Source organism: Pelodiscus sinensis, chromosome 2 (genome assembly GCF_049634645.1).
Source record: "Pelodiscus sinensis isolate JC-2024 chromosome 2, ASM4963464v1, whole genome shotgun sequence".
Taxonomy (NCBI): Eukaryota; Metazoa; Chordata; order Testudines; family Trionychidae; genus Pelodiscus; species Pelodiscus sinensis.
In genome coordinates this window covers 216,076,299-216,097,315 of record NC_134712.1, presented here as the reverse complement: position 1 = coordinate 216,097,315, position 21,017 = coordinate 216,076,299, and the positions used below count along the sequence as shown (strand labels likewise).

At 38.5% G+C, this 21,017-nt stretch overlaps 1 protein-coding gene across 2 annotated transcripts in view; it reads left to right on the top strand.

Annotated features, from left to right (window-relative positions):
• ZNF804B (zinc finger protein 804B) overlaps positions 1–21,017 on the top strand; it is a 396,759-nt gene that overhangs the window by 188,067 nt on the left and 187,675 nt on the right. The window contains exons 2-3 of one of the 2 annotated variants that reach the window (XM_075922411.1): positions 13,568–13,668; positions 13,794–14,041. The exons of the other annotated variant lie outside the window; for it this stretch is intronic. Of the exons in view, the coding sequence (XP_075778526.1) occupies positions 14,039–14,041 (3 nt within the window). The 5' untranslated portion in view covers positions 13,568–13,668; positions 13,794–14,038. The remainder of the gene's footprint in view (positions 1–13,567; positions 13,669–13,793; positions 14,042–21,017) is intronic. 2 annotated transcript variants of the gene reach the window in all.

The following is a 21,017-nucleotide window of genomic DNA, read 5'->3' as shown; positions in this document are numbered from 1 at the left end:
GTCAATATATGGTAAGAAATTGGCTAGTTTATCATGGCCCTCTCCAGGATAGCATTAGAACTGCTCAGCTCTCTGTGTCAAAGGGGCTATGCTGTAACAGCTACTGGATTTTTCCCTGTAGCTGAAATGGTAGTGGCATGTGCTTGTGGAACAAAAGAATCTGCATAAGAACAGTTGACAATGGATTTGCAATCTTTTCATTATTTAAAGTAAAAATAATTAGTAGTTTATGTGGAAGTCAAAGCCAAATTCTTCCTTCAGTCATATTCGTATAGCTACATTAACTACAACAAATTTGCGGTGGTGTAATTGAGGGCAGAATGTTTTGTGGGTTAATGAACAGATTTTTCTTTACTGAAAGGCAATGACATTAATGTAGGATGCTTCAGTAGATAATATTCTGCTATTGCTAGCCATTGCTTTACTCTTCCCAATCTGGTCAGTGACTTGGGAATTGAACCATGAGATTTATAATTCAGTAGAGTCTATGTTGCTGTCTGTGTGTTCTGCCACTATATCAGCCAAATTTAACTTGCATTTTTTTCAGTAAGTCAGATGAATTGCAGTCCTTTATTGTGAAAGCTGCAAATACAGTGTGAAGTATTCCTAAGCAGAAGGATTTTTTTTACAGTTTTGTTATGCTGTATAGTTATCCCTTTATTTTCAAATTAAATAATAAGTTTGCATTTACATTTAAAGAAGAATGGACTAAATTTAACTGGCATTTAGTTATTTTAGAGAAATTATTTCTATTTGGGTTGACATAATCCTATTATATGTTTGTACCATATGTTTTCCCCCAAGCTGTTTAACATTATAAGTAAACAAAAGCCATGGTGCATTCTAGAAGCACCTATTGGCAATATAGTCCTGGGCAGAAAATTCATACTGAACTGTGGCTCTCAAAACTACCAACAGAATTTGTTGGTTGAGAGTGAGAAACATGAATTTATTTACTTACATAATGGTGTTTTGTTAAATGTTGAAAATAAGATCCAGTGAAGAAACAGTTCTGTGCAGACAGCATATATTTTCTGTAAGAAAGGGGAGGCTTTTTTTTACCAAACTTTAAGCCCATAGAGAAACTTGCACAAACAGGAAATTTGTTTCTCCAGAAGCAAAATGCAGGACAATGTAGCACTTTAAAGACTCCAGAGATCTTCTACCCTGCTGCTTGTTCCTCACCTGAAGTCTTTGTCTCTGTTTGTAATATCACAATCATCTCCACAGCAATTATTTAGCTGATTCAGTCCTTCTGGTGATCATCTGTTCTATTACATTCAAGCATATTTTATATTCTGTTATTTACTTCAATTGTAACATACAGCTTCATAACATTTAAGTCACTTTTAATTGGCAACATTGTGACTTTCATTTATCTTACCACTTACACAGAAAACAAATATAGTAATAATGAATGTGGAAAGGCAGAGACTTTGTTTCAGTTTGGAAAAAGAAGCCCAGTAAATTAAGTTTCACCTTCCCAAATGTGTCTAATGAAATAAATTGCACTAATACCTGAATATAGAAACATCAGGACAGAAATAATACATTTTAATTCCGCATCTGATAACATTTTTTTATGACTGAAATAACACTTCCACTGTAAACCAGGTTTACTTCCATGCACGTAGTAATGTACGTTGATTCCATGGGAAAGGAATATCTTAGAATTTAGTATTAAGTCTAAATAAATGTGAAGATATAAATTATTTCTGATGTGGACATATAACTTTGAGAAATGAGGGTAGTCATTGGAATTCCCTTGTATTTATTAGATATCAAATAAGATAACAGATTTGAAGCCTCATTCATATGTGTAGGACATGCATTTTTGAACTGACTTTGGTAACTCTTCTATTGTTTAGGTGCTGACACCTCAAAAGACCACAAAGCTTATGTTGTCTGCTTTAGTTGCTTTCACATGCTCTTTGGAATTGTGAAGGTTCATTGTTCAAAGCCAAGATAGATCTAGTCTATTTTTCATTCAAAATATTTTTAGATTAAATGGGCCATTTTTCAAAAACAAAAATTAAATACTAATTAAATCTGTTTGACTTTCTCAACAAATTTCACAATTGTCCATGAGACAAGGTCATCTTACACCCTCCTTGTAGCCAGTGCACTGTGCCTCAGTTCTCCCTTTTCCAGCTTCAGACACTTCAATCTCTTGTGTGAGTTCAGAATGACTTAACTGTCCAGCCAAATTGCAAAGCTTATCCTTCTGGGGGTAAACAACAAGTCCAACAAAACATATTAATCTTCTCAGTGCCTCAGCATCAGTTCCCACATTCTTTTAGACTGTTTTCAGCTGCTCAATCACTTTTGTGCCATGGCCTCCCAATTGTCATTGATCATTTCTATCTGGGATCCAGCTTTGGGCTTCCTAACCAAGTACGTATAGTGACCCCCCCCCTTCACCCCCCCACAAATACAACTGTCACTCAGCTGATTTATTACAGGAGATCTGAACTACTCCCTATGGGTCCGTCTCCTTCTCCGCAGGAAGCACTACCTCCTGCTTAGTATCATGTGATGCATGATCCTCTAACCTAACCACCAACCAATATTCCTTTCTTGGAAAGCAGATAACTAGGTAGAGGTGAGCAGGGCTGCCCTTAGGCTGAATAGTGCCCAAGGAGAGGAGCCTTTTTTTGGCACTGCCTCCATCTGTTAAACTTTTGAATATTTTAGTTTTTATTACCTTTGTGGCTTATTTGATTACTTTGATGCATGATTTATTCCTGTTATATAAGATGATAAATTTGTGCATTAGGATGTGCACATCTGTATTTATTCATGTTACATATAAACAACATAAAAATTAGTTTCTTCTAAGTTAGAGATTTTTTAAAGAATTACTGAAATGTATTAATGTCAAGAAATTGAAATGTGCAGCATTGTTGGGTGGACTAGCATAAATAGTGTTACAGTGAGTATCATCCTTGCAATATTAACCATAGTTGTTTAGTTCAAAAGGTCACTTTTCTTACCTCTGCTTTTGCCAAGTGAAGCACAGCATCAGAAGATCCAAAGACTGGCCAATGGCATTTTTATGTGATGAAATAGCTAGCAATGTCAGTCTCTCATCAGCCATCATCTATTAAAGATATATATTAATGAGACTGAGCTTCAAGAAGTTGTGCTCACCACTCACAACTGAATTTGTACCTGAGTTTTCCATTGTAATTTGCCCAGCCCTCTCCCCTACACAGACTAGGGCCTCTGCACATGGCTTCACTATTTCCTGCCTGATGCATCTTATGTAAGGTGGGAAACTGGTGTGAATTAATGCCAAACGGAGCAGTATTAACTTATTCTTACTTGTGGCAGATTTTCAAGAGGACAGTACAACTAATTGGAATTTTTCTACTGAAAAAAACCCCAACTTTTGGGGGCAAATCAAAACGTTCAGCTGGCACAGAGAAATGCAGGGCCTCATGGGGCCTATAGTTCATTTGCCGCATGTGCCCATTATCCTTTATAGGCTAGGCTTCCTGGCCATCTCCTATGACCACTCATAGCTCCTGTTTTCCCCACTGGTTGCGCTGCCATCATTTACCATTGGAAATACAATCTGGAAGAACAGATACGAATGGGTTCTCCAGGCAGCCACACTACAACTCATGGTATGCAGCAGTAATATTTCTTTTCAGTTTTGTGGGTTTTGTGTGTGATTGAATTTTTCTGATTTCTGATTTTAAAAAATCATGGAAAACCAAATTTTCTGTCAAAAACAGATTTTTTCATTCAACATTTTCCACTAGCCTAGGACAAGCCTGTTGAAAGCAAATGCCAACCCCATCATTCCATTTTTTTCAGAGTTTGTTTTACTAGCCCCAAATAACCTACCTTAATTATTCATGTATCTCCACCCCCTTAGTTGGTACGTGGTATTTGAAAGAATTTTGGGAAAGAGGATTTCCCCAGAATGAGGGAGAGAGAGATATTCCCCAGGAACAGAATAATGAAGTAGTAGGTGGTGTTTCCTGGTCCAGAGAAGCAAGGCATTGCTCTGCATTTAAATCTGTTGAACTTTTAGACAATGTGCTCTCACCTCATTCCTTTGGCTGTGCCTAATGCTATACTAGTCAGATTACAGAAGCTTCAAGAAACCTTATTCAGGAGAAGAGACCCAGTCTGTGCTCTGCACAAACACAACCAATTAGGCCCTGGCTCAAGCAAAGCACTTAAGTGTATACTTAAAGCTTAGCCTAAAGCTTAATTCTAGTCAGTTCAACCAAGTGTTTAAGCATATGCTTCAATGAATTGCTGAACTGAAACCTTGAGGGGGTTGCTTGAATAAGTAGCTTGAATGTAGTTCATACTTAGTACTCAATACTGTTCAATCACAATTACTTTCACTAATATTTGAGGACATCACATATGTCTGGTTGAATGTAGACTTACTACTTTTAGTAGCCTTATAGCAGACTCGTGCCTGTGCTATTAGCTGGTCACTTTCATGGAAATCAAATTTAATAAGTAGGGATTCAGAGCAAATGATGGGGAAATTTGAGTTACATGCATCATGAATAGGAGCTGAATAAAGCTTTTAGATGGTAAATTACATTTGATTAATGCCATCGGCATAACGATACTCACAGTTTTGCTGTACTAATAGCAATGGCTATGGTTCTAGTTTCAGGTCGGCTGGACACTCTTATTATCATAATAAATACAAAATTCTTGAAAATTAACGAGTACGGTGCTAGCAATAGTGAACCAATGAAAAAGACAATAGAAAATGAAAATATCACATACAAAAATGTTGTTAAAAGAAGTTTTTTAATTAAAACTTAGCGAGACAAGGTATCTCTCGAGAAATTTACCAGGCACATTTTAAAACAAAGGCCCTATTCCAAGTAATTTGAAATCTAAATGCAACTTGACACAAAAGTAAAATGATGATGAATGTCAAAAGAGAGAGGAAGGACCAGATGGACAATAAAAAGAACTTGATTCTGTGAAGCAATCTGATGAGTCCAGTGTTTGCTTAGCACTGCTTCTTCCCCTCATTTCATTTCTCCCGTCTCCTCCCGTTTTGCAAAATAGCAGAAGACACGACTTTTAGGGAATGATTTGAATGAGGGAAAGAAAAAAAACAACAAATAAAATCCCTGTAAGTGACAAAGGGAGATTAGCAAACTGCCAGGAGCATTTGTTGTTGTCAGAGGTGACTTGCTTCCGGGGGTGCTCATGCTAGACAGACATATGGGCCGTAGTGCCTAGAGAGATATGTAACTGACTTTAACAGCAAATTCTCAGGCAGCTGACATCACATTCTGGAGGATTTGCATCTAGACTCTTGCAGTATAAGCCTTCCTATCTGAATCATTCAGGATGTCCTATTGAATACAGGCTAATTTATTGCATGTCAGCTGCTGCACAGGTGATAAAGAGATGTGGAGGATTGTAATATACATATTTTACCTAGCGTGACTGATTAACTTTGTTATTCATTTTGGAATATTGTGGGTGGCTACATTAACTGCTTCATATAGTTATTTAAATTGATGAGCATAATGGCACCAGATTTGCAAAAGCAGATGATAATATTTATCACGTTGTGCTTTAGCTAGTTGAGATTTTCATTTTTTTCTAATAATTTAAAAAATACATAGTGAACTATGCTGGATTTACACTGCTGGAACTTGAAGGCCATCTTAGCATGGGTACAGACATGAGAACCTGGGGGGATGAACTTACCCCCTACTTAAGACTCAAAGGGCAGTTCATCTATTTTAAGATTGGAAGGTATTGTTATCATCCCTGAGTCTTATCTCCTCCATTATAGAGGCAATGGAATTTCACAGAGTAATCCCTGCATCAAGACCATAGCTTTGGGCTGAGAATGAAAGAATGTGAAGTGCATAACTTGTAGGAAGACATCCATCTTATTCAGTGTTCAGGCCCATCCAATCCATAACCTTTCTTCTAACTTTCCTAATAGGACTATTACTATTACTATCCAATTACTATTCGAAGGGAGGAGGGGTTTAACGTGGTTACTTGTTCATAGGAGTTAGACCTGACACCTTCTTTTATTTTATGGTGTTTGTTCCATTTGGGTAGTTAGTAACAGCTGTTGGATAAAGTATTGTAGTAATTTTTTTGTGCTTTGCTATTGTCATATTGAAATTAAACTTGTTTTGTCTGAAGGTAATTGTGTGGCATTTAGAAGACACTTTTCACTGCTTTTTTAGTCTAAGTGTTTGAGACCAATGAGTTAAACAGAAGCGTTGGCATATGTACATAAGCAAAACAGCCCTCAGGCACTCACCATCTGTGTGTAACTGTAAAAAGTTATATACACATGCCAATTAATGCAAATATTGAGAATACACTGGATATTTAAAACTTGCCTGGACAATAACTAAACAAGCAAACCAAAAAGCCCAACAGGCAGGACATCATTAAAACTTACAATTGCACATGTAGGTGCATCTTAACTAGGAGTGGTTTTAAGGAATAATATCTCACCTCCAACAGAACAGCATGTAAAGGACTGAAGTCTCATGTTTAGAGGTAACTGGCAGATGTTCCCAGATCAGTAGCTGGCAGATGTTCCCTTAGCATCACGGTATCTTTGGCTATGATGTCCCTTCTGAAAATAAGCAGTGGCATTGGTAGCAAATTAGCCAGATTATCTAAAATACTTCACGTTTGGAGATATGCACATTTGTCTATCTATCTTTAATAACTTAAAACAAAGTGATCTCTCCCACTGGAAAGGCTTGGTGGGACAGTGGTTAAGACATGGACCGGACTGAAGAGATCTGAGCTCCATAAGACAAATCACTGAGGGTATGTCTACACTACCTCCCTAGTTCGAACTAGGGGGGGTAATGTAGTCATACGGAATTGCAAATGAAGCCCGGGATTTGAATTTCCCAGGCTTCATTTGCATAAAGCCGTCCGGCGCCATTTTTAAATGCCGGCTAGGTCCGACCCCGTGCCGCGCGGCTACACACGGCATGGACTAGCTAGTTCGGATTAGGCTTCCTAATCCGAACTAGCTGTACGCCTCGTGGAACGTGGAACGAGGTGTACAGCTAGTTCGGATTAGGAAGCCTAATCCGAACTAGCTAGTCCATGCCGCGTGTAGCCGCGCGGCACGGGGTCCGACCTAGCCGGCATTTAAAAATGGCGCCGGACGGCTTTATGCAAATGAAGCCCGGGAAATTCAAATCCCGGGCTTCATTTGCAACTCTGTATGACTACATTACCCCCCTAGTTCGAACTAGGGAGGTAGTGTAGATATATCCTTAATCTGGCAGAAGCTGAATATGAGCATCTACACAGCAATTCTGTTATTTTGAAATATCGAAATAATGAGCAGCTTATTCTGACTTCTGTAAAACTCATTCTAACTCCTCTTCTGAAATAGCTATTTCAAAATAGCCGTAGTGTGGATGCTCCATTGCTACTATTTCACAATAGCTCCTCACCAGGACCATTCTAATTAATTTCTCCCCAGTGCTTCCTGGGCCTCTAAATCAAGATAGTATGTCCACATTAGGGCTGCCTTGGACTAATTTTGCAGCTTCCCTGTAGTGTGGATGCTCTATTTTGAAATAAACTATTTTGGAATTTATCTTCCGGAATAGCTTATTCTGAAGTAAGCGTGCAGTGTAAATGTACTCTTTGGCTGTGTCTACATTGGCACCCTTTTCCGTAAAAGGGATGCTAATGAGACACTTCAGAATTGTAAATGCCGCGGGGGATCTAGACGGGATCTTGCGGAAAATAAGTAGGAATAAGGGATCTTCCGGAAAAGGGCTTATTTTCCGCAAGATCCCGTCTAGACTGGCGCTTTTCTCCAGCAAAACCCCGAGCCGGAAAAAAGCAGCAGCCATGTTCATGCAAATGCCGCGGGGGATATTTAAATCCTCCGCGGCATTTGCAATTCCGAAGTGTCTCATTAGCATCCCTTTTACGGAAAAGGGTGCCAATGTAGACACGGCCTTTGTATTTCAGTTACTCACTTTTAAAATGGGGAAAGTAAATCCAGGTATTGTGAGGATAAGTTAATCACATACTTCTGCAATGGGTGCTATATAAATAAATAACGAGTGCATCACTATGGTATCATCAATAGGTATGGGACCAGAGCCTTCTATGATATTGTCCACTAAATTCTTGGGCTTTTCTGTGAACACATCTATGAGGAAAGATCAGGTTTCCTGCCTCTTGTAGAAGAAACAATCTGTGGTATTCTCAATTATGGAAGGATGATCTTTCACAAAATCCTGAGCAGGAAAATGCAAAAATAAGAATAGAACCTAAACTCACTGTTCAGTAACATCACCTACATGTGATGAGACCTTGATAGCTGAATAATCACGGAGACCTTGAAAAAAATATGGATGATAAAAATCTAGATGCTTTCATGGATAGCACGTAACAGGTCCATCTTTCAGATTACAAAGAGTTTCAAATAATTAAGATCACTGCTAGGAATAGTGAGGGTGAGTACTTAGGCTAGTTACTTTAGTACACATAGGCTCAGTATCAGAGCTAAGCTTCAAACTCCCAGGGCTTGACTCCCAGTCATGCATCCAAAGCACCAAACTAAACCTCTCTGCTTCAAAACCCTCTGACTAAATATCTCACTTCCTATAAATAAAGAGGCAAAAATGGAAGATGGTTCATTAGAAGCTAACTGGTATCTTAGAAACCATTGAACATCGTAATGTTAAAATAAGGAGCTTGAATTCAGTCTGTGCACCAATCAACATCTAGCCCAGAGCATGAAGCAGTAGATAAGCAGCATCTTTTCGGCTTACTCCTGATAGGTGCTACTGCCATGTACTTCACCTACTGTGAGTAATGGACGAGATACTTTAGTTGTGTTATACAGCACACAGTACAGCAATCCACTTGTAGAGGCAAACACTGCATGCATGCATGCTACCTGCCCTAAGAGAGTAAAAAGAACAAAGAAGAGACTAGAAGATGCCTGTCACAAATGACTATATACAGTACACACTCCCTAGAAACGTTTAACATTTTATTCATTCTAAAATGTGGGGGATGCTGAATTTACTAGTTAAATGATTTGTTTTTAATTTCAATCTAACTACTTTATAAAAAGAATGAGAATTGATTTTTCTAGCAGGAATGGCTGACAGAGCCTGACAGAAGCTATTTGCTATTTCATCTGAAATAATTATGTGAATTGTTTTGGTTTGCCACCCTTTCTGCCCTTTGTGTATTATTACATTACTGTTCAACTAATTGAAGTTCAGTAAACTAGACTCCTACAATATATTAAATAGATCAGATCATAGTGCTGTTCTCTAACACTGGGAAATTATGCCCTTTATATTGACTTGGAAAAACTCACCAATTCCCAACTATTAACCCATTCAATAAAGGATGAAAAGCAGTTTGGTTGTTTTATCTAGAGCCAGGGGAGAACTCAAAATAAAAATATCTCCTCAATATTTTCCTTGAAGATTTCTCTCATTTGTAATCACAATTACACACTCTCAAACCTGTGAGGCATTTTTAAAAAACGGAGAGAGGTCTGGCTTTACACTTGATACTCTTAATGATATTTTTTACACTTGGTACTATTAATAATATTCATACCCTATTTGTGAAAAGGACATAGGAAACAAATATACCATTGCTATGCATTATTAACATAGGAAACATTCAAACACTTTTAGGAATTCTAGGTTGCCTCTGTGTCTAGAAACAAGACACAACTGGGGTGAAACACAAAACTAGCCATGGTGGCTTTAGGACCACTTTGCAGTGTCAGTCTCCATGGCAGCAAAGTTATTACTCAAAAGCCATGTTTGAGAAAAAGGATTTGTAAGGGTACAGGGCTTGGGAATATATTTTACTTGAATATTCTTCAAAAACAACAAGGAGCTCTATGGCACCTTAAAAACAGATTCATTTGGAAAACAATGAGTAGTCTGTGGCACCTTCGGCTACATCTACACTATGACTTTTGCCGCAAGAGCTTATGCAAATGAAGCATGGATTAGCATGTTCTCGCACTTCATTTGCATACTATCTTTTGATCCGTTTTTGCACTAGAGGTTTTTGCACAAAAACAGGCAGTGTGGATGTTTCCTTTTTGCACAAGATCCTTATGCCTCAAAAAAGGAGATATACAGGATCTTGTGCAAAAGAGGTTTTTTGCGCAAAATGGTCCTGTCTACGCTGCACAAAAAGCCTCTTCCACAAAAAGCATTGTCAGAGAATATGCAAATGACAGCACAACAAATGCTAATGAGCACTTCATTTACATTGTCTCTGCCGACAAAAGGCTGCGGTGTAGACATAGCCTTGGAGTGGAAATGGAGTCACATAGCTCAGGCGCCAGGAAGGTTCACTGTAAGCTGTGTGCCCGCACAGGAACACAGCCCTTTTCTAATCCCCAGACAAAAATTCAGAGCTCCTCACGCAGGCAGGGAGCTCAGATGATTGGCTGGGGAAGCGGTAGAGAGGCTCTCGCCCTCTCAGAGAAGCAGAAGCTATAAATGGAGAAGCTGGTTCCAGCCTCTTCTCCAGGGCTGGGCAAAAGATGATCGTTGGCAGTGAGAGCCTTCGGCTGGACCCACTTGGTACTCCAGAAAGCCAGGTGCAGGGCCACATGAGTGTTTGTGAACCCTGAAGGTAGGGAAGACAGGCTTCTTATGCTGCTCCCACCCCTGATTGGCTGGTTTCGTCCAATAGCAGCTGCCTGTTTGCAGGATAGGCAGCACGCAAAGTGACCCTCATCCCCTGGGCTCACAGCATTCAATTTAGAACAATAAATGTGGCTCCTGCAACTCCCCTGAGTACATACAGCGGCCAGAAAGCAGGGGCTCTGGCTACGGAACCTGTTGGGCTGCTGGCTTGGAGCCAGGTAAGGTCTCTCAGCCAGAGCCTGAGTCTGGCACCCCAGCACCTCCTTCTCTTCCCCATCCCTCGGCCCCCTTCTGCCCTCCTACCTCATGTAACCCAAACCTTCTGCACCATTGCTTCAGCCCCCATACACCTTCCCAGACACTGTATCCCCTCCTATATCCCTTCTCAGGTCACAACTCCCTCTCGGACCTTTCACCCCAATCTGCTGTCCCTGGTTACAGTCCAAATCCCTGCACCATCTCTTGCACTCCTGCCCAGATCACAACCCCCTCCCGGCCTTGCACTCCCTCCTCACCCCAGTCAGTTGCCCAGGTCATGATCCCCTACTTCACCCAAACTCTGTCCCAGATCCCACTCCCCAGTCCTTTACCCCTTCTGCACCCAATCTCTACCCCAGACTCCTGGACTTCCTTTATTAATATAAAGGAAGAGTGCAGCCCTTGAACACTTACCAAATGCTTGGAGTACCCCCCCCCCATCAAAAAAAATATTGCCTACTGCTGTGTTAATGTCTTATGGTAAGAAAGAAAAAAATCATTTTAACAGCATTTTTTTTTTTAGTGTTGCAGGTATCTAAAACTCGGATCTTAATGATTTTTAATGCCTGTGTAACTAATTAATACACGGTAAACTGTATTGAGGCCAGGGTAGTGTTCATTTTCTTTTTATTTGAGTTCATATTAAATAATCATAAGCAGTGCTCCTTGTTAATATATTGCTCCTTGTTTTAATATATTTTCTTTCACACCTATGAACCATTTATATCTATCATTTTTGTTTGTATGGTGCGTACACCTACACATACTAAATATTGGTGTTGCACATAAGAAAGTTCAACCTGCCCCAAAGAAAATTCAACCCACTTAAGGATGGAAAATCTTAGAGGAGACACTGGCCACCAGGTGTACCCTGGCATCCTCTGGGATAGTGTTCCTGAGTACTGGTAGTTTAACTTTCTGTGGAAAGTCACAGAAAGCTTTTATGTCCAGGGTGGCCAGTCACATACCACACCTCAGATACACTCACCCAGGAACCTTCCCCTGCTTTTGACATCTGCACTTCTACATCAAAAGCTATGAAGGCGACACATCCAGCCCACTTCATTAACACTGGTCCTCGCGTTGAAAGGTATTTCTTTTGCTGTTATACATATTTTGGAGTCTGTTATTTCTACTCCAACTCATCTGATGAAGTGGGTTTTACTCATGAAAGCTCAGGATCCTATATAATTTTGTTAGTCTCTAAAGTGCCACATGATTAATTGTTATTTTTAAAGTTACAGGCTACCGGCTCCCCCTCTGAGATTTATTTGGGCATACGCTTTCATGGATAAAAACCACTTTATCTGATGCATGGATCTGAAAAAGTGGTTTTTACCCACGAGAGCTTATGCCCAAATAAATCTACTAGTCTTTAAGGTGCCCTGGGACTCATTTATGCAAATACAGACTAACATGGCCACCCATTTGAAACCTGAATATTCTTAGCAAAGGTGATTAAAAATTAGGATTTCACCTTTAAAAATTGGTCAGCCTGTTAAAAATCCAGTTCACAAAGCCAGGTTGTACAAACTGCAAATAATCTTATTCTTTGTGAAAAATCAGCCAGGCTGCAAAAAGGCTTCTATACAAACATTCTTAGCTTATATTAAGAACTAGGCAGATAAGGTTTTCTTTTCCCGACTATTTAACAACTAATCCATTTTGGAGACAAAGAGTATCTACACTGTGTCCTCCTATCACCCCACATATTAATGAGATTTTTCTTTGGCAACATCTCGATTAATCAAAATACTAATGACTATAATTTGCAAGACCTCTGTATCTGATACCACGTCTTGACACCCAAACATAACTTTTCAATGTTATACATTCATAACTATGTTACATATTTTTGTACTCAAAAATATGTATATTAACAGCCACAGCAATAGGCTTATTTATGGGAACAAACCTTTTCATTACTATGAGTCAATGTTTCAGGGCTGGATGAAGAAGGTAAAGTGGTTCCATATGTATGAATCCTGCTTAACTCAGAAACATTGGTTTGTTCTGCAGTGCCTTACAAACTTTATCAGTAGAAGGCTGGTGCTAAGTTTTTGCTCCTAGGCAACAAACAGTTGAAAGAAGGAAATTTGGTTTAATATTGTATTGATTACATAAAGACAGTTGCTATATGTTGTTACATTATTTATGTGAGGACATGGAGGTCATATAGAATCTTCCAATTTTTTAGACCTTTCTAACCTATATTTTGTCAAGTAAGAAATTTATCTTTGTTTAAAGATAAATGGAAATGATTTTTACACACACATTGTAGCCTTGCCTATTTATTGGATAGTAGAGAAAAAAAACATAGGAAGATCTAATGACTGGCACTGAAGCTTAAGAAATCTGAACTTTAAATAAAGTACACATATTGAAAATGAAAGATAATGAACTGTTGGAGCAACTTACCAAGGGATGTGGTGGATTCTCCAAGAAAATGTGTTCTAGTTCAACCAAAATACATGATGTAGGAATCACTTATCACAGTCCTGTAGCTTGTGCTATTCAGGAGGTGAGACTATATGATGAGATCATAGTGGTCCTTTTTCATATTTAAATTCATGAATTTGTTTGATTACCAAAAATTCCAAAAGTCATAAAATTCTGAAATTCTTCAGTTTGTTAATCTGCATTTTTTTCTGCTTTAGGTTACTGAAGTTGTTGCTTGAGCTTTTGGGACTTTCCAGCAAGCAATGGACTAGTGACATCATTAGCACCCCTAGAATATGAGTCTACTTGTGAGGAAATGGTAAGTCAGCTTTTCTTCAATACTGAGCGGGTCTTTGTTTGTTTTCCTTAATATTCTTATTTTGTATCTTGTAGGTATAGATCCACTCAATGTTGAAGAACAGCTGACTTACGTTTTTCTTTTAGGCAGACTAAACTCCCTCCTCCATCACTGACAGAGGTGATACTAACATCCCCAGGTTACTGAATTTTGGAATGTCTGAGCATGAATAGGAAGTCAAGAAAGCCCATTGCAGCAGCTTGGATATCTCAAAACTGAAAGGAAAAAAACAAAAACAAAAAACCCCTAGCTAAACAAGTGAAGAATTTACGGAAACGTATGACTATTTTTGGAAGTACTTTTGTCCACAGTGGGAGTTTATTCATTCACGATGGTAAGTGACAAATTTTCCAGTTCTTAAAACTTTTAGAAATTGAGTTTTATCACGTATGCTAGAATCATAAAGCATATAAGGAAGTACCAAATAAGCATGAACTGTCAGCAAGAACTAATCTGTGAGATTGCACAACACATATTGGCACAATATAAGATGCAATATTGTTGCTTAATCAGTAGGGTTGTCAATTTTTTAAAATTAACCATAATTAATCACACAATTAACAAGTAATTGGGATTAATCATTCAATTAATTGCACTGCTAAGCAGTAATAGAACACCATTTACTTAATATTTTTGGACATTTTCTACATTTTCAAATATATTGATTTCAATTACAACAGAGAACATAAAGTGTAATATGCTTAATTTATGTTTATTTTTATTACAAATATTCACACTGTAAAGAAAAATGTATTTTTCAGTTCATATCATACAAGGACTGTAGTGTAATCTCTTTATTGTGAAAGTCGAACTTACAAATGTAGAATTGCATACAAAAAACCCCAAGTTCACAAATAAACCAATGTAAAATGTTAGAGCTTACAAGTTTTCTGAGTCCTACTACTTGTTCTGCCACCAACTCTCGAAAAACAAGTTTGGTTACAATTTGCAGGAGATAATGCAGCCTACTTTCTGTTTACAATCTCACATTCACAGCACTGTTGGAGCTGGTGTTGTAAGATATTTATGTGCCAGATGCATTAAAGTTTCGTATGTCCATTCATGCTTCTGCCACCATTCCAGAGGACATGGATCTATGATGGTGATAGGTTCTTAATAATAATAATCCAAAGTAGTGTGGACTGATACATGTTTGTTTTCATCATTTGATTCAGATGCCACCAACAGAAGGTTCATTTTCTTTTTTGGTGGTTCAGGTTCTGTAATTTCAACATCAGAGTGTTGTTTTTGAAGACATCTGAAAGCATGCTCCACACACTGACCCTCTTAGATTTTGGACAGCACTTCAAATTCTTAAATCTTGGTTAAATGCTGTAACTATCTTTAGAAGTCTCACAGTGGTACCTTCTTTGTTTTTTTGTCACATCTGTTGAGGATTCATTCTTAAACGTGTGCTGGGTCGTCATTTGAGACTTCTATGACATGAAGTATATGGTAGAATGTGGTAAAATAGAGCAGGAGAAATACAATTCTCCCTGAAGGAGTTCAGTCAAAAATTTAATTAATGCATTATTTTTGTAAAGAGCATTGTCAGCATGGACGCATGTCTTCTGGAATGATGTCTGAACGAAGAAGGGCAGATGAATGTTTAGCATATCTGGCAATAAATACCTTGCAATGCTGGCTACAAAATGCCATATGAACAGCTATTCTAACTTTCTAGTGACATTGCAAATAAGAAGCCAGCAGCAGTGCATCCCATCAATGTAAACACACTTGAACTTATCTTATCTTAACAATTGGCAGTAAGAGAAGTAAGACTGAGTAGACATATAGACTCTACAGTTTTACATTTTTTTTAGTGCAGTTATGTAATAAAAAAATCTAAATTTGTAAGTTAAACTTTCATGGTAAAGAGGTTGTACTTCAGTATTTGAATGGGGCGTATTGAAAATACTATTTCTTTTGTTAATAGTTTTTTACAATGCATATATTTGTAATAAAAAATATAATATAAGGTGAACACTGTACACTTTGTATTCTGTGTTGTAATCGAAATCAATATTAAAAATATAGACAATCATCCACAAATGATTCTATTGTTTAATAGTGTGATTAATGTTGATTATTTTTAATCATGATAAATGATTTTGAGTTAATTGCATGAGTTAACGACAAGTAATCAACCACTCTATTAATCATCTATCTGATTATTTATACTAAACTAAGTTGCTTGTTTTGTCTTTATATTCTTAGGGTACTTCCATATTGTGGCGGTATTTCGGGATACTTCTGGTATCCCAAAATAGCTATTCCGCGTCTTGACAACACACCCGTTTTTTCGAAATTCTCTTTTGAAATAAGAACACTGACGATCTAATGTAAGATTGTCAGTGTTCTTGCGCAAATACTATGCCGCTCCCATTTGGGAAAAAGTCCTCTTGTGCAAAAGTACTTAAATGTATTTGTGCTAGAGGGCCAGTGTAGACAGCTTAAAACTGTTTTCCGCAAAAAAGCCCCGATGGCGAAAATGGCGATCGGGGCTTTCTTGCACAAAACCACGTCTAGATTGACAAGGACGCTTTTCAGCAAAAAGTGCTTTTGCGCAAAAGCGTCCGTGCCAATCTAGACGCTCTTTTCCGCAAATGCTTTTAACAGAAAAACTTTTCCGTTAAAAGCATTTGCGGAAAATCATGCCAGTCTAGACGTAGCTTAGGTGTTTTCCATCTCTGACTTATATGGTTCTATTTTATTATTACCATGTCTTAAGGTTAAGATTCGATTGTTATCCTTGCCATGTCATCTAACTGTAATTACACGGAAGCAAACAGTCCCGAGGGACTCTTTCTACATTATCATCCTATATTTTAAGACATCCAAGTAAGCAGCTCTGCATGTAGCAGTGACCCCTTTACAGCTTTGAAAATGTAAAAAGCTTTCAAAGCAGGGTTTTTAAAAAGCACACAGCTGAAATGAAATTCGATAAGAACAGCTAGTCTCTTCAGTGCATCTTGCAGCTCTTCACACAATTTTCTCTCATGGGCTTGAGATTTTAAAAAAGGGTGTATCTTAGTTGTGTATAATTAATGTCAAGGAACTGTGATCCGACAATGACACAAACTATATTATTGAGAGGAGAAAGTAAAAAGGAATAATGATTGTTCAGCAGTTTACACTGGAGAATGAAGAGGAAAGTCATTTTAAATTAATGGTTTTAAGGCCTTGATGTTGCCATGCCACATTTCATAAATTTTTTCTGAGTTATATCTCCTATGACTAGGGGACTTCACAGTCACTTAGGGAATACCAAACAGTAAATTTTTCAGGAGGAAACCGTTTTTACATTTTGCTTCAGAAAGTGTTCTATGCAGGGAAAGAAGCATTTCAGCTTTTAGTATTCTACTGATCTTCTAAACAATATACAGTGAAAACTTTGTCATCCAGCACTTTGTTAACTGGAAAACTTTGTTAACTGGCATTGCAGCACAGCTAGCTGAAATCATCAGCAATGCCTCCTTCTCTCTCAGACTGCCTGGAACTGCCAACCCTTTGCTTGAGTATCTGACACATTCAATTAACTGGCATTCCCCATAAGTTCTGGATAACAAAGCTTCCACTGTACTTCTCTTCTAAATCATCTACCACCTAAACCTGTTTAATAAAAACGTGCTTCCTGCTCCCAATTAGTTATGTTTAAACTTAACTAAAGATAATGATTCAAAGGCTCATTCCACCCCAGAAAGGCAGAGTTCACCACTGTCCATCCCTGTGCCTACATGACCTCTAAGTATAACTTCATATTGCCTGATCCTGGCCTGCATATTTATTCCTGCCTCTGGAAATTTCCACTACATGCATCTGACGAAGTGGGTCTTTGCCCACGAAAGCTTATGCTCCTACACTTCAGTTAGTCTATAAGGTGCCACAGGACTCTTCGTCGCTTTTGCAGATTCAGACTAACACGGCTACCCCTCTGAAACTTCATATTGCCTAGGATTTCGATGGCACTCTGCACAAGGGTGACTTCCACCATATGTACATGTCTGCACTGCTGTGCATCTTCCAAAATACCAGTCACTTCATGAACACAGTATCACTGAGTCAGTTTAAAACAACAGGTTTTGGGTGCTTTCAAGTATTTGGGGACAGAGTGGGGTTGGGAATGATCAATGTGCATATGTCATATATGCTTCATGTTTTGGTAGCCACAGCATGTTTCCTGCTGAAGTTCTTCAAGATCCTCTGTTCTTCCCCATCAAAACCTCTTGTGGTTCTTCTGTCCAGCAGAACTGGCGTCATATGTCCTAATGCATCTCCAATAAGTAGCTGTAAACTCAAATGCATATTCTTCTCAGGGGGTTGTATAGAGGAAAAGCACAAATCTTACTCATGAATGAAGGTTAATACACTCATTTTACATTGACAAATTCCTTTAGGATACAGTGAACAAGGAATAGGTAGATGACCTGCCTTAACACATCCAACAGCTACTCATGCTCCTACTAATACCACTTCTGATGCACAAAAAGCATTGTTTACCTCTATATTCTTTGCTATTGAGCACCAAAAACAGTTGTGATAACACAAGGGACTTTTTTTATCACCGTCATTTTATATATAAAAAAAATCCCTTATGACTCCCTCAGGACTGCTTCAAAATCATTTCAGTGTGATATGTACAGAACGACTAATGCATTTTCGTACTAAAAAACACTACTCCTTGACATTAGAATCCTGAAAGGGATTCCTACAAAAAACTTAAATATTAAATGAAATCCTATGAGTCTTCCACAAACTAAACCATAAGTGCCATGGATCTGGTCACTGCCGCTGTATTCTACCCTCTAAGGTCCAGCAAGTGCACCCATTGTAAGCTGTCAGCTTCTTAGCTATCATATCTCTTTTCCTCCTGACCAAACTATTTCCAGACTGCACAGCTCCCAACTTATATGGTACACTAAGCAGGCCTGCTTTACTTTTTTCCTCAGAGATGGTAATCAGTGCAATAGTTACAGTTTAGTTACCATCCAGCTCCTTCCAAGAAAATACATTTATTCTTAAGATAAAAGCATTACCAGGAAAACATATTAAAAACAGTGAAAGAAGGTACACACATACTAATAAACTTACTAGAGATTAAGCATACTTATGAGTAAGTCAGTTACTCCTTTGTAATAGTTTGTCTTTGAAATGTTCTCATGCAAACAGTCAGCAGCAGAAAAAGTCCCCTCTTCAGGCCACATGAATTTTCATGAATAATTCTTTTCAGTGTTCACAGCTGTGACAATATTTACTGGAATTCCGTTTTAGAAGCTCCCCCTACTGGCTAGCATGGAACTCCTGTAACTGCAACCAAGCAGCTGTTTTCAGGCTCTGCCCCCCACCCCTCGATTCTGTATTTACTCTGCTGTGACCTCCATCATCCAATTCCCTTTCGCACTCCATCTCACATGACTTTGTAAATTAATTTTCAAAGTTTAATATTTTAATCTAATTCAGTTTTCAAATTTACCACCATAGCATGCCTATCTTTGCTGGTAACTCTCCTTGCCCAATACACACTGTGTTAGGTTCACAGTTCACAAGACACATTCTCCCTACCTCTTGTTTTACCCTGCAGTTCCATACTAGAGACAGAGATATCTCCTAGTTTAAATCCTGAGGTTCTATTCATTTTAACAGGTAACCCCCGGGGCAGTGATGTTGGCTGCCAGGCTGCTACCTGAGTGGATGGAGGGGAATAGGATTGACCCCATCACCGTGTGCTCCAGAGGCTGATGTGTAATCCAGTGAGTCACTGGATAACACATTTTTTGGCTTATTTCACTGCCCATTCAAATGAAAGCTCCAGGAAGGTCCAACTACGTTGTTTTGCTAGAGAACTAGAAGACACCAAATGAAATTAATGGGTAGCAGGTTTAAAACTAATAAAAGAAAGTTCTTCTTCACACAGCGTGTAGTCAACCTGTGGAACTCCTTGCCAGAGGAGGCTGTGAAGGCTAGGACTATAATAGAGTTTAAAGAGAAGCTGGATAAATTCATGGAGGTTAGGTCCATAAAAGGCTATTAGCCAGGGGATAAAATGGTGTCCTTGGCCTCTGTTTGTCAGAGGCTGGAGAGGGATGGCAGGAGACAAATTGCTTGATCATTGTCTTCGGTCCACCCTCTCTGGGGCACCTGGTGCTGGCCATTGTCGGTAGACAAGATACTGGGCTAGATGGACCTTTGGTCTGACCCAGTACGGACGTTCTTATGTTCTTATGTTTTAAAATGCTGTCTAAAAACCAGATTCTCTCTCAAGTCCTCAGGAAGCAAACGCAATTTTAGGAAAAAACAAGATAAGCCACAAGAAAAATATGAAAGCAAAACGACAAGATCGGTTGTGTCGTCTCTTGAAACATCAAATGGTAATCACAGATTACAGCAAGGAACAGAGTGGAGGAAGCAGAGAAAAAATGTACTAAGAAGGTGACATTTTGCAATTGTGACTAGTAGAGTGGTTATGATATATCCTCTTTCTGTAAAGGATAAAATGTACCAGACTGAAATCTTGGAAATACCATCTGTGAATGATGCCTGATAGGGACCAGTTTTGCTATTTCTTAATAGTGAATCTGTTTCCATGGATGAGCAATACACAGGCTCAAAGCCCTATTCAAACCGTTGGTTGGATGAATAGGTGAGTTGCAGATCAAGTACTTATATCACCCCCATCACCGTCACACCTTACCACATGCTCTGCATAGAGTTGGTATTATGGACAGTATTTTCTAGTTTAATGTTACTTAGATGAAACAGACAACTGGTCTGAGAGACCTAATTAAAAAAAACCTAAAATCAGTACTGTATATATTTTTTTGCTATGTAAGTTGAGGAGATTGTAGCAGGAAGATCTCATGACATTTCAACAGCCCTTAAATCAACCAACCTTTGTACATTCTGAGGAATATAACAGATGTAGTAAGATGAGGGCCTGAAACATAAGCCCCATGTGTTATATGCTGGGTATATGAGACCTAAGGCCCAAACAGCAATGGTCAAAATTTTACTAATATAAAGCAAAGTTAATCTGTGAGCAAGAGGCAGGCCCTGCTCACAGAAGTTGCCAAGAACAGGGCTGATACTACAAAAGCTCTTATACCTAAGAGGTACTAGGCACAGGCCGTAAATATATTGTAGAGGTAAACACCTCATTAGAAACATTTTGGTACCGACCTTTTCTCCACAAATAACAGTCATCCAGACTGGGTCTAAACTAACAACATGATAAAGAGTAATTAAAGCCCCCTTGTAAAAAGTAAGGGGCAATATCTAAGCAATAGAAGAAGGCAACCTAATACATCAAAAGT